Source organism: Syngnathoides biaculeatus, chromosome 7 (assembly GCF_019802595.1).
Source record: "Syngnathoides biaculeatus isolate LvHL_M chromosome 7, ASM1980259v1, whole genome shotgun sequence".
NCBI classification, from domain to species: Eukaryota; Metazoa; Chordata; class Actinopteri; order Syngnathiformes; family Syngnathidae; genus Syngnathoides; species Syngnathoides biaculeatus.
Genome location: NC_084646.1, coordinates 25914550 through 25929295, shown reverse-complemented (window position 1 = coordinate 25929295; position 14746 = coordinate 25914550). Strand labels below are relative to the sequence as shown.

General features: G+C 39.3%; 1 protein-coding gene across 1 annotated transcript in view; it reads left to right on the top strand.

The window, feature by feature from the left end:
- LOC133503471 (ephrin type-B receptor 1-like) overlaps positions 1–14746 on the top strand; it is a 105900-nt gene that overhangs the window by 51715 nt on the left and 39439 nt on the right. Inside the window, exons 8-9 of the mRNA XM_061825149.1 lie at positions 3342–3417; positions 5479–5603. Of these exons, the coding sequence (XP_061681133.1) occupies positions 3342–3417; positions 5479–5603 (201 nt within the window). The remainder of the gene's footprint in view (positions 1–3341; positions 3418–5478; positions 5604–14746) is intronic.

Below are 14746 nucleotides of genomic sequence, written 5' to 3'. Positions count from 1 at the left end.
AGTGGTGGCCCTTTCCTGCTGAATTAACACGAACATGCTGTCTAACCAATTCATTCAGGTGGCTTTACATGCAGTTTTTGCTTATTGTACACAGAATTTCCTCCAATCTTATTCAAAATACCAGAAAAAAAATTGGTTAACTATTAAAGCCCCAAATTCATTTTTGACTTATAATTTTTGCATAATTATCTTAAACTTTGTCGATAATAATATCATCTTTTACACGACAGTACATATCGAACTGGCAGACGTTCTCATGACTAGAAATGTGAAAAATGTAAGTCAACTAAAAAAAAAACAAAAAACAAAACAAAGATACATAAACAAAACCAGATACGGCAAGAGTAACTACAATGAAATCCAGTCCAAAATAATATTTCAGTAATTTATCAGAACAGGTCTTATCAGACTTGGTAGTAAAAAAAAAAAAAAAATGGAAAATGCTACATAAGGTTGCATTGCATAATTATTGAAGATACAGCACTCAATTTTGGTCTTTTAAAAATCAAATAAAGTGGAATAATTGGAGTTACTACAGTGGGGTAACTGCTTAGAGCTATGTCAGCTATGGACTTGAATTAATTTGATTTTGAACCATTCCATGAATTGAAAATGATTTAATGAAGAATATCACTGCACAAAGTTCAGCTATTTAACAATAATACCTCTTTTGATCAGAAACACCCCGTATCAGAGTGTGCACTTTGAGTCATATAAAGACAGAATTAGTTTTTTGATGCCTTCTCTGGGTTAATAACGGGGCGACGCCTTCGTAAATTTAAGTAAAAAACGTTCCATACATCACCAAATGAATAATCTCAATGAAAATAAGATGAGAAAAAAATGGTAAAAAGCAGTATTATAAAATTGATAAAAGATAGGATAGCTGTTCTGACATGTTCTGGATTTGAATGACTCCACATTCACATCCACATTCTTCGGTAATATGTTTATTTTTGGGTCCACTAACATATCTCAATTTATTCAAGCTTTAGCTTGTGGTAGGTCTCTCAAGCCTTAAAATAAATGAACAGTTGAAATGAGATGTTTACATACACTACATAAAAGGAATGTTTCCCTCCACACTGTCTGATATGAACTCAGACAAACTTTCCCTGTTGTAGGTCCATGGGGATTTGCTAAATATCAAAATAATGAGAGGATCTTTTTAGACATTTTGTTATTACTTTTTGCAAAATCAGATGTTTACATACAGTAGCAGGACAATGACTTTAAACAGTGGAGAAACCAAGATGGTGATGTAATTTCTATGAAAGCTTCTGAGAGGTTTATTGTCATCTGAAGAATTAGGGATACACCTGTGCATTTATTTAAATTACGTACACCCAAAACACTGTTTTGTTTGTGTAACATCATGGAAATAAAGTAAAACGAAATAAGACAAGTTACTGTCAAAAGAACTTTGGACTTGCACATGTCTGGTTAATCCTTGGGTGCAATTTCCAAATGCCTGAATGTGCCACATTCACCTTTTCAAACAATCATATGCAAGTTTAAAAACTGTGAATGTCCAGCCATTATACTGCTCAATAGAGACAAGAGCTGTGTCCCATACATGAGTGTGCTCTAGTACCTTATTTGCATATCAATTCAAGAGAAAAAAAAAGCAAAAAGATATTGTGAAGGTACTGGCTGAAGCTGGTGCGTGCGTGTTCATAGTAAAATGAGTATGGGACTGACATGTGCTAAAAGGTCACTCTGCCAGGAAGAGCCATCACTCCATAAAAACTTCACAAAGCCACATTACAGTTTGCAAATGCAGACAGTGACAAAGACATTAATGTTTGCAGACATGTCCTGTGATTTGCCATACTAAAATTGAACTGTTTGGCCATAATGAACAACTTTATGTTTGGAGGAAAAAGGTGGAAGCTTGCAAGCCTGAGAACACCATTCAATATAGTAGAGTCAACATCATGTTGTGGGGCTGTTTGCTGTAGAAGTGACTGGTAGACCTCACAAAATATTGTAGATGGCATCACAAGGAAAAATATTTTGTGTAAATACTGAAGCAACATCTCAGGACATCAGTCAGGAATTTAAAGCTTCGACAGAAATGGGTCTTCCAAGTGACCCAAAGCATACTGCTAAACTGGTTACAAAGTCGCTTAAGGAAAACAAAGTCAATGTTATGGAGTAGCCTTGATCTCAGACCTATTGAAAATTTATGGTCAGATCTGAAATGGTATGTGTGAGCATGGGGGCTAAACTTGGCTCAGTTACACTTGTTTGATCAAGAGGAATGTGCCAAAATTCCTGCCAACTCTTGTGAGTTGTTTGAGGAATGGCTAAGCAAATTTTACATTGAAACTGTATAGCGTATGTCATCCACAAGGTAACTTAATTTGGTCTACATGAGTAAAAGCATTTGAATACAAAGAGAAAAAAATATTTATACAAAATGTGTGACCAAGGTGACAAAAGGCAATTGTACAAAATATAAATGACATATTTTACTTTCTGTTAGCTAATACTGCTTAAATATATATAGTGGTACCTCTGTGTCGGAATAATTGTGAATATAATTATCATACATCCGCTTGCAATGAAGAAATGCTTTGCTCTGCTCTAGATTACGTGCCAGACGCTTAACAGAAGATAGCACAAGAACAAGAACATCTAATCATCGGAACTGTTAGAACCAGGAGCAGCTGTTAAAGAAATGATTACAAACTTGACCACACTTGTACTCAGCAATCTTCAACACACACGCACACACACACACACACACACTTAAAAATGTCTCTTGTAGCGAAGTATTCAGGTTATGAAATGCCTCATCGAAAAAATATTGTTAATATGGTATAGTATAGTTACGAAGGAAAATTCGGGATACGAAAGGGGGGAAAAAAAGAGGTGCTGGATTCACAGCCCCCAAATACCACCGGACATAAACATCCTGTACCTTGGTTTGTGTGGCGCGTTCATGAGGCAGACCTGCATAATTGATGGCATTTGGTAAAAGAACTGTCTTCACAACTAAGATAATTATATTGCTCAGTTTTTGTTGAAATTGTTAATGACGCATATTTGTATTTCTGTAGGTGTAGTTTGCTGTGGGTAAGAATGCACCAAGCCCCCCCAGTACAGCAAGCAGTGCACTTCAACACTACTGAAAACTACAATGAGAATAATATACTGTTAATATACAAAATTGAGAATTTGAACCTTTTTAAACAATTGTCCTGTTACTGTGTTGGCTGTCATTCGGGTGTCCATAGAAAAAAAATATCCAGTATTTTCTCTTATTATCCCTTAAATAAAGAAAAGCTTATGGATCTAATCTAACATGCTGATTGTTCTGTATTTCTATTCTACAGGCAGTCAACGGTGTCTCCAACAAAAGCCCCTATCCCGCCCAGCAGGTGTCAATCAACATTACAACCAATCAAGCTGGTAAGTGCAAAAGCGTTGCGCTGGTGGACGCATGTGTGTGCGGCTATCTGTGGGGAATGTGTAATCGTACCCTTGGGGCACTGAGAATTATGGGAGTGAGGGATGGCTAGGGGGATAAAGGAAATTGAGCTGGAGCCTTTTAATTCATAAAACATGTTCTGAGCTTGTCATCTCTTTCCCTCTGTCTTCCTATCCTCACCCCCTCTCCTGTGTTGTTCATGCAGCTTTCATCATGGTATCCTTTTTGCCTCTGCTATGCTTTTCGCTCTCATTTTCTGTCTTGCCTTTAACCATTGGCCCTGCCCTACTCCCAGCCACTGACAGCGTACATCTCCCAGACTATAAAGTTAACCAAGTTACTGCTCCATCAATACTTTATAGAGACAGACTGAAGTGAAATATCCACCCACGTTAGATTGGAACGTTCCTTTTCTGATGGAAATGTCTTTTTTTTAACTTCTTCTCCACTACAAGGCATCCTCTGTCTACGACCGAGATCCGTTCCTACACTAGCAACATAACCAAATTTAAGACTAAGTCGGATTTCTTCCTTAAAGTCAAAATTTACGATGACAGCTGGGATTGGCTCCAGCACTCCAGCGACCCTCGTGAGGATAAGTGGCTCAGAAAATGTGTTTCCTCATATAAAAAACTAAAACACATTAAAATGAAAAAATAAGATGCTGTATTTATCATAACTGCGAGAGTTGGATGATGAAGAATGAAGGGAGGCTGTGGTTAGCTACTGCTAAGGAAGCATTTGCAGGTAGCTCTTGCTAGTGGTAAATTCCTCCTCAGTGTCCCTGCCCTTCTGCTATTTCAAAGTTAGGAAAATATGCCATGCCTTTTCCCTTAATGAACATCAGGCTGATATTAAACCTACATTGATTCTGATCGTCGATCCATAGCGTAAGTAATCTTTCCATCTCGGCAACGATCGAAGAACATTGATTCATTTTTTTTTTCTTCATGAAAAAAGTTGCTTCGTGGTCCCGGTATCCCTCATAGAGGCGAAACGTTTCACATGCGTTAAAATAAGGGCTTTGTCCTTGATAATAATCGCCACAGTCGACCGACTGAAGCCCAAGTCTTTACTGATGTTCGTCGGTAAGCTTCGTTTCCATGGTAATTGTTTTTCTTTCGGCTGCACCGGCATTGCTAAAAAAAAAAAAGCTTTTTTCTTTTCGGCCGTAATGTGTAAAAAGGTTGGCAAAAAAGGCATATGTACTGCACAAATACAGATAAGCAATATGCATTAGCTAAGCGGAAACAATAGGGTGCTTTGGACAAAATGGGGGACGAGACACGGGCGTCATAAAGTCGAAACGTTTTAGATTGACTCCCCGTGTTCCCGGCTCATTGTTTCTCAATAAGTGATCAGTTGCTCTCTTCTCTGATCCCATGAATTTTTTTTTCAGCTTTCAACAAAAAAATGAACTTTTTTTTTTAACCTCTAAAGGGGTGGGCTTCAAAAAACATCAAAATTGTTGCAGGAGAAATATTGAAAATGAATATAACCCACAGTATATAGACTGATGCACAATTTTAAATATCAAAATATTAAAAAGGGAGGCCATTTCAGAAGATTTGCTGATTAAACGATTGCTATTGTTGCTACATTCTAATACCATGAGCACCATAAAGTTGGTTAACAATTTGAATTATGAATTGTGTGTAATCGCTACTTTTTTATTATTGCAATACCATTCATTGTGTATCATCCACACACAGCGTTGTGTGTGTACATTTCTCATCTCATCACTTTACCACTTAATGTAGAATAATGTCATAAGGAGTTGTAAAACAAAGTAATAAAAAGCTCAGCAGCAATACATTACAGCCAACAGCTACTGGCTCTTAAAATAATGTGTAAAATTCGATTATAGGCATTATTCTTGCTCTTCCATTAGTGGCCAGCATGTTTTCATGATGAGGAAAGATGCTTCATCTTTGGTTGTAAATAATCTCCCATATGTCATTGCACTATTACCAACCGTATTTGCATATTTTTTGTATGATAGAATGCTAACTGTGTGCACTTGGGTGTGTATCTTTTAACAGCTCCTTCCATAGTTCCCATCATGCACCAAGTGAGCTCCACAAGCCGCAGTTTCTCATTGTCGTGGCCACCCCCTGAACATCCCAACGGAATCATCCTCGACTATGAAATACGATACTATGATCAGGTATATTTGGATGATTAATGTGTGTTTGTTTGCTATTTCCATACTCTTCACTGCCGGCAGTCCATACGAATCAATAACACGGGCCAATCAAATACAGCATTCTCAATACAATGGGAGTCAGAGCAATGACTCTGCTCGGTCCTCTTAACTCAACGTTTTTACTGCTGAAATAAACAACCGTTGAGACATCATGCATCACAGACATGGGCATCTAACTAAAAACGTGAAATGGGTCGTCAGTGAAACCGCTGATGAAAAGATATACAGAGTGGAGTAAATGTTATCTTTCAAAATCATGACATGTTATCATATTTCCTTCCCATTTTTTCTGTGGGAAATGTTACTCTTTAAGTTAAACACAGAATCATTTCCAATGCGACTGGCTTGTTTTCCAATAATACCCTTTATTGGAAATGTCTTTATTTTTCAGCCATATTCCACCCCAAAAATACTTGATATAAACACGCTCATCACCATCATTTTTGGGTGAAATTGATACATGGCAAAGTAACAAACCTGTCCCAAAAAAAATTACATTGGTGCCTATCTGAGCTACACTGGATACTCTTTTGACTTTGTTAAAGCATGCACAATACACACAAAGAAACCATATAAAAAGGAATATTCATTTCAAAATAGTTCAGAATTGATAACTACGGCTCAATCCTCAAACCAAGACTAATACAGGAAAAAGTTAAACAGTTACAAAAGAAATCATCCTCAAGGGATTTACCTCACTGTCAAATCCAAATGTTTAATATAAAATCTTAAAATTGACTCAAGTACTCGACAAACCAACAAAGTACAAAGTTCCCAACACTAAAAACAAGTTCTGTGTGGTGTAATCATGAATTTAAAAAAAAAAAGTGTGTTTGTGTACTGTGGGTTTACTAAACATGACCATTAATAATGTGACAGTCCTTAACTGGGACTATGTAAGGTTCATAAATCAGCTAAAGCATTGTGTTGTTAATTGGTTTTGTTTGTGAAAACTGCTCTTCACAAAAGCCACCTGGTGATTAAGGGACTCAGGGCAGAGACCTGCCAACATATTTGTTAGATTGATCAGCCCTGACATTAATATAGTACATCTCCCATTTGTTTGGATCCCTTTGCATCACATTTGGTAGATTATCATTTACGAATGGTAATGATAATTGATTGCAGAGGACCTCATGATTTTTCATAGTGCCTGTGGTCATGAGACTTCAGTATGTGCTGTCAAACTCTAATATGCTGAGGCAAAGGGTAATGGAAGGATTGTTGATGTACTACATCTAAAAAGTAGCAATTTTTCAAGTGATGTAGAGTTTTCATTTGTTTTTGGCCCTGTTTCGGTCTCTTGATACATCTGAATTTAATCAAGGCACCCACACACTGTTAGGAATATATTGAGCTGGTTTGTGGGTGCCTGTTCACTTTCATCAACAAAGGTTTAAAGGGATGCAATGGGGTGTCTTTGAGAAGCAATGAAGGAAACAAACAAATATATATTCTTTAAAAAGTACACACTGAGGATCAGATTCTGGGGTACGGCTTCAATTGACCCCTCCGTAGAAATTGCGTCATCCGCGTCGCTGACCAATCAGAGGCCAGAGACCTGCATAAACCACGCCCCTTTTTTGTACTCACCGTTCCATCAGACAACATTGCATGGTCCATTATAGCTTTTGTTAGCGTTTTATCGCGTATTTGGGTTCTTTATCAATAGATATGGTTAAGAGGTGTGACGACAGGTATCCTGAAAGGCTAGTTGGTGGAGTTCAATTGGTACCCTTTCCAAAACCGAAGACCCAGTACGAAAAATGTCTTTGATGGATCAAACTTTGTGGAAGACAGCATGATCAACTGAATCCTTCAACCGGAACAGATATGTTTGCACAAAGATAAGCCCTATATTTGATTTTCAATACATCTCATATAAATGAATTAGCAGTTCTTCGCTTGCATAATATAGCTCCTTGTGAATGATTGACACACTTGATCTGTGTTGAGCGATATTTTGCGATGATCTGACTGCACATACGTGTCTGTTGGGCGGCTACAGAGCTACGGTAAACCGGACTATGTTTGCACGAAGATATGACCTATATTTGATTTTCAGTACATGTCCCATATAAATGAATTAGCAGTTCTTCGCTTGCATAATATAGCTACGTGTGAATGATTGACACACATGATCTGTGTTGAGCGATATTTTGCGATGATCTGACTGCACAAATGTGTCTCTGTTCGGTGCTCCCGAGCGAAGCTAAACCGGACTTTGTTTGTTTGCACGAAGGTATGCCGTATATTTGATTTTCAATACATGTCTCATATAAATGAATTAGCAGTTCTTCGCTTGCATAATATAGCTACGTGTGAATGATTGTCACACTTGATCTGTGTTGAGCGATATTTTGCGATGATCTGACTGCACAACCGTGTCTCTGTTCGGCGGTGAGCTAAGCTAAACCGGACTAGCAGTCCTAAAAGCCTTCGACGTGCACCGAGACACCAAGACTGAAGGAAGGATGTTTGAGGACACTAAAGTAGTGATTGTCGTACTCGGTCGGGACTTACGTAGGTTCGGCACTAATTCAAGAATAATTATTGAGGGGAGCGCGTGACGTTACACAAAGAAAACGAGAGAAATAACTTGTAAATCAAGCCTCACCTTCTTTTCCTTCATACGGCGGTTCACAAACGGCTATACAGATACACATACAGATTCTGCACACAAGTGTGATATGTAACACGAAAATAGGAAACTGTCAATGACGAACACGTCTTTGGGTTATAATATAATATATTATGTGGCTTCTCGGTCTTCCTCTGACTCCGGAAAGATCTCGCGCTAATATCAATGGTTTCTCCGTCGATATGCATGTAAATACCATTGAAATACCCCTCGCTGAAATACTTGAAGCCCTGCTGTCTGCTTTTCAACGATATTTCACTATTCGCTAAGAATGCGAGTGAGAAATCAGCTGGTAAATCGGACAATTTCGCTCTAGTCTTTTCTTCCTGCGCGGCCATTTTTGCTAATTGTTTGTCTGAGGTTAGCACACGTGGGATGACGTAACTTCAGGAGGCGTGATTAAGTGGCCTGTACGGAGGGGTCAATTGAGGTTTACTGGATTTAGATGAAACACCCATGTAATGCTTTTGAAATCCTGTTCTTGGTACATTTACAGGAGTTATCATCTAGATCAGCCAATGCTCAATTATTTTCTGTCCACATGATACAATGTCATCCTTTAACCGAAATTTTATTTTGATATATTGTCACAGAAGGATGCATACAGTATGCATTAGTTTCACACTGAAAGGTTCCACACTTGTCCTGTAGTTTAGTACTGTGGTCCGGTTGAAAGTCTAACTTTCAAAGCAATGTCAAATTACCATACATACAGTCCTTATTTGATATGGTGGTATACTAGCCGGCAGTACGTGGTGTGACTGGTTAGAGCACGGGTGCCAAACATACAGCCCAAGGGCCCCTTCCGGCCCACAAACCGGTTTAATCCAGCCTGCAAGATGATTTTGTAAACTATAAAACAATGGCATGGACAAGGACATACTGGATGGCACAATAACAATTCTGTTCAGCAAGCAAACCGTTTATAGCAGGGCAGAGTAAGTAGCTCAAGAGCACAGTTTGGATGAGCTGCTTTGTCTACTGCACCGGGTATTTATTATGGCTTCCATGCTACTTTTAATGTGCTTTGGCACCCTCATTACCCCAATATGTCTGTCAAAAAAGAAAAAAAAGTGGACACAAAGTCCAGGCAGTTCAAAGAAATATATTCTATCGATTCCCTCCTTGAGCCGTCACCTTATCATGTTGGAGGGGTTTGTGTGTCCTGATGATTCTAGGAGCTAAGTTGTATGGGCTTTCACGACCCTGGTAGGGTCACTCATGGGAAACAGGTTCTAGGTGAGGGACGAGACAAAGTACGTCTCCATGAACCGCAATGACAAATAAGAATAGTGGATTCAGGTTTCCCTTGACCGAACGCGGGTCACCAGGGCCCCCCTCTTCTTCGTGCTTTTGGTCCTGGCCGTGGAACAGTGGACCAGCTCTACACCCTCGGCAGGAACCTTGAGGGTGCATGGCAGTTCGCCCGACCAGTCTAATGTGTTTTGTGGACGTGGAGAAGACATTTGACCCTGCCCCTCGGGGAGTCCTGTGTGGGGTTCTTTGGGAGTATGGCATTTCGAACCCCCTTATTCGGGTTGTTGGGTCGCTGTACGACGGGAGTCAGAGTTTGGGCCGCATCAATAATTCAGACTCGTTTCCAGTGAGAGTTTGTCTCTGCCAAGGCTGCCCTTTGTCACCGATTTTGTTCATAACTTTAATGGACAGAATTTCTGGACACAGCTGAGGCGGTGTCCGGTTTGGTGCCTCAGCATTGCATCTCTGCTATTTGCAGATAATGTGGTTCTATTGGCTTCATCAAGCTGTGATCCCCAACGCTCGCAGTTTGCACCAGAGTGTGAAGCGTCTGAGATGAGACTCAGCACCTCCAAATCTGAGACGATGATCCTCAGTTGGAAAAAGGGTGGCATGCCCTTCCGGCTCAGTGATTAGATCCTACCCAAAATGGAGGAATTCAAATACCTTGGGATTTTATTCACAAGTGAAGGAAGAATAGAGCAGGAGATCGACAAGCTGATCAGTGCAGCATCTGCAGTGATGCAGACTTTGTATCAGTCCGTTGTAGTAAAGTGGGAGCTAAGTCGAAAGGTGAAGCTCTCCATTTACCAGTCGATCTATGTTCCAACCGTCACCTATGGTCATAAGCTGTGGATCGTGACTGAAAGAACAAGATCCCAGGCACAAGTGGTCGAAGTGAGTTTCCTCCATTGAGAGGAGCCAGATGAGGTAGCTGGGCCATCTGATCCGGAACCCTACCGAACACCTCCCTGGTGAGGTGTTCCAGCCATGTCAGACCAGAAAGAGACCCCGGGGATGACCCAGGACACACTGGAGAGACTATGCCTCTTGGCTGGCCTGTGAATGCCTCAGGATCCCACTGGAAGAGCTGGATGAAGTGCCTGGGGATAGGGAAGTCTGCTAAAGCTGGCTGGATGGATGGATGATGGATGGATATTCTATTTATTCATGGAATTGAATGGTAAAGCATCACGCTTATGTTTGGTGTGTTCACAGCATGTAGCAGGATATGGCATTTATGGTGGATGTTACAAAACAGCTGAATAACTTGAACAAACAGCTACTTGGATGCAACAAAGTTGTTCTGGAGTATTATGACAGAATACGCTCTTCTTGCACTTCTTTCAGAACAGGATTATGTTTTTTTAAATGTATATTTCTGCCTGAGAAATGACACTCATATAGTTCTCTGTTCTGATACACGGTACTTATGTGAATAACCGAAGCATTGTGTCTTATTTTTCCTCAGAATAAAAAGAAAAAAAAACGTTTTGTGATTAATAGGGATGTTGGGTTTGTTTTATTTATGGACTGTATTAAAACAAAGAAAACAATCGTTTTTTTTAAGTTATAAAGTATATAACTAGGCCATGATTTACTTGTCCGGCCCTCTTGGTGATAGATTTTCCTCCATGTGGCCCCTGAGCTAGAATGAGTTTGACGCCCCTGGGTTCGAGTATCTGCCTCACATTTCTAAGAATCGGGGTTCAAATCCTGTCCCTACCAGTGTGGAGTTTGCATGTTCTTGCCGTGCTTGCGTGGGTTTTCTCTGAGGACTCCGGTTTCCTCCCAGATCCCAAAAACATGTGTTAATTGGAGACTCTAAATTGCCCTTAGGTCTGATTGTATGTATGTATGGTTGTTTGTTTCTATGTGCCCTACAATTGGCTGGGAACCAGTTCAGTGCGTCTCCTGCCTCGTGTCCGATGACAGCTGGGATTGGCTGCAGCACTCCTGCGACCCTTGTGAGGATAAGCAGTTTCGAAAATGGGTGTATGGATATACTAGCCCCAATTACTTTAAAAATTCCTCTTCTGCTTTTTAACGCTGGTGCGTGTTTAATTTTCACACATGAGCTGAAATAAACCAAACCGCACCAGTTTGTTTGTAAACTGAACAAACCCAAACCTTGTCTGTCTGTGTTTGGTGCAAAACGGCGTTGGGATGATAGAGTTTATACTCAACCAAACAAACTCTACTAGAACTATTTTCAACCAAACCAAACCTGACATTTGGTTTTCCGTCTGCTCAAGGGGAAATGCATTTAAGCAAAGTCTGAATCGAAGGTGAGCTGTATGTAGAGGACCTTTGAGGAACACCATCCTTCAAACATAACCCACATTATTTAATGACATCTGCTTATCCTTCCTGACAAAATTGAAGAACATTTTTGAGGGGAAGCAGCTGCCAGTCTCTGTGCTCAGTTTTGATACAAAAATGTCTCTGAGTCACTCCATTAAAAACTCACAGACTGTCTAAATGACATACCAAGCTGCAGAGTTTTAAAGTCCCACTGGTATCTTTCCCAAGACTCTACTGGCTTGCTGATTCGGATTTTCTAGCACAAAGCAAAGCAAATTTATTTACACACCACATTTTGTATCCAAGGTAACTGAACGTGCTTTACATGAAAAGCATTTTAAAAAAAGAACAACAAAAAAGTACTTATACATATTTAAAACAAAGAAAAATATAAAAATGAAGAAAAAGAATGTACAGTACAAGAAATATCTTTCAAAAGTGAAAATGCTCTAAAACACGAGAGGGAAAAAAAGGTCAGTTTTTAAAAAGTTTAACACTTGGTGCTGATGTCATTTCTGTTGGCAACTTATTCCATTTGTTTGCAGCATAACAGCTAAATGCTGCTTTACCATATTTTGCTTTGGACTAGTACAAGTTCTTGTTTGGCTATATTTAGTATATCCTGCTAAGTGGGACAAAATTATAGATTTTTAAGCTTTATTGATAAGGAGCTTAAACACATTTATTCACTTATAAGTAGGCCAGTCTGGTCGTGATCTGAAATGCTGGCTATTTATTTATTTGACAGCTAATTTGTATTGGGTACTACAGATTGGATCCTGAGGTACAAAGATATTGACAAATGGAACAGTACAATGTAATGTACGTGTATGTCCGTGTGGAAGAAGGAAAAAGAAAACAAAGCATCCCCTTGCCCATTCATGCTTCACCGTTGGCAGCCCCAAATATTGGGTCTTTTCTTGTTTTGTTTTGTTTTTTAATTCACTGTATTTTCACAATGGTAAAGGTCTTAAATTCTCTTTTAAACCGACAAGGTACCACATTAGACATGGCGGCTTACAATATGGTTAGGTGCACACTGAGTTCCAATATTTGCAAATGTTGTGTGACTTGTCCAACAAAGTACACTAGAACACACTGGTTACATTGTTAGTATACATGCCAGCAAGTGTGTTCGTGAGCCACTATATATATGATGCCATTCACAAGGTAGTGAGGAACAATTGCATTTCACATGCATGAGCAGAAGAAGCTGACATTGCCCCACACCCTGCCTATGTAGGCAGGTCATTGATGTTGTACACAATCATGGTATCACATCGAAACTAAAATGATCACACCACAGCAAACAAGGTAGAATAACTAGCAAATAATAAAATACAGAAAAGAATAACTCACAAAATAATTGACACAAAACATCCGCTTTAAGCGCTATTTACAGGCTCCCTGAATGCTTTGCGGCACTATGGAGGTCCTGAGTGCCGCACCAGCATGCGGCACGAAGACAAACTTGTGAGAGAAACTTGATAACGCAATCTGTCAAAATCAGGCCAGTGCTTGAAAGTTTAATTAAGGAGCATAATAGCATTAAATGAAAATGTTACATTTTGACATTTCACTGTTTGTTCTTTTATATAAAATTTCAGACAAGCAAACTATAACTATGGCAGCTATTTTTCCACTCTTCTTATTTTGTCGTCTCGTCTTCATTTCCAACTCCTCGACCCTTCCTGACTTCCTTATCCATTGCCCTTACTCTTGCAGATAATGAGGTTTGAATTCCACACATGGAATATGGCACAGCGTTGTAGGATTTTTCTCTCCTGCTTATCTCTGACTACCAGACCTTCCCAGATGGGCTGGCCCCCATAACCTCACCACTGTAGCAGGCAAAAAGCTCCCCAACGACACACACACAGACACACACACACACACACACACACACACACACACACGCAGAAACACATCTTAAATTAAGATCCAATTTCTGTGTTCACTTCCAATTTTAGAATTCTTAATTCTACACAAAACACACTTGAGCATATTCTTGCACCGGAACTATCCGTTACGTAAGATCTTCTGCTATTGGTCGTAAAGCAGTATAAGTAGTATGAATGCTTGACTCAATGATGCTAACACTAAAAGCAATATTTAAGGACAAAAGATCTGAATAAAAGATGCTATGTGTTTATCTTGCATAAGTTGTTTGTTTTAGGCAATGATAGCTACTGTAGTGGAAATACGGTGACCTTTCAAAGGCTTTTCAACTAAATCATTTGATAGTATCTTTCGTTCTACATCCGTAATCCCAATTTTGTCCTCGTTCTTTTTTTCCCCCACCTGAGCACTCTGTGATGGTCTTCGAGGCCTCCTTCATCCTTACAGCATGATTACTTCCCCATCTTTCATGCCACGATGACACCACCTCTATCATCGTTTCACTTTTTTTTTATTAACCACCCTTACTAGTAAGAGAAAGCTTGGGTGTGATTCAGTCCGGGGTGAACCCACGAGCCTTAGGTTTATAAGATATGGCCAACAGTTGTGATATGTTATCAGCAAAGGGAGTTGAAGCAGAGGGTTTTTTTTTTCAGATTAAAATATATCTATATGGAATCTGGGTAATTGTAAACTCAATATAACCCATGTGAAAAGGTGAAAGGAAGGATTAAGAATATTTCTGGGATTTATTGCATGTACTAGAGCTGGGCAAATTTTGGTACTCAAGGGCCACATTTGAGTTTTAAAACCAGAGTTATTATAGTAAATGTAAAACAACTGTTGTAACAGAAATTAAATTAGAAAAACATTTGGTACACAAAATAAAATAAAAATGAGGATTAAAAAAGATGAAGAGGCTTTTCATGTTTACGAATCTAGAATCACCGGTATGCCAAAAATATCTGTTGTTTTCATCTCCAGCAATTCATTTCATACATGA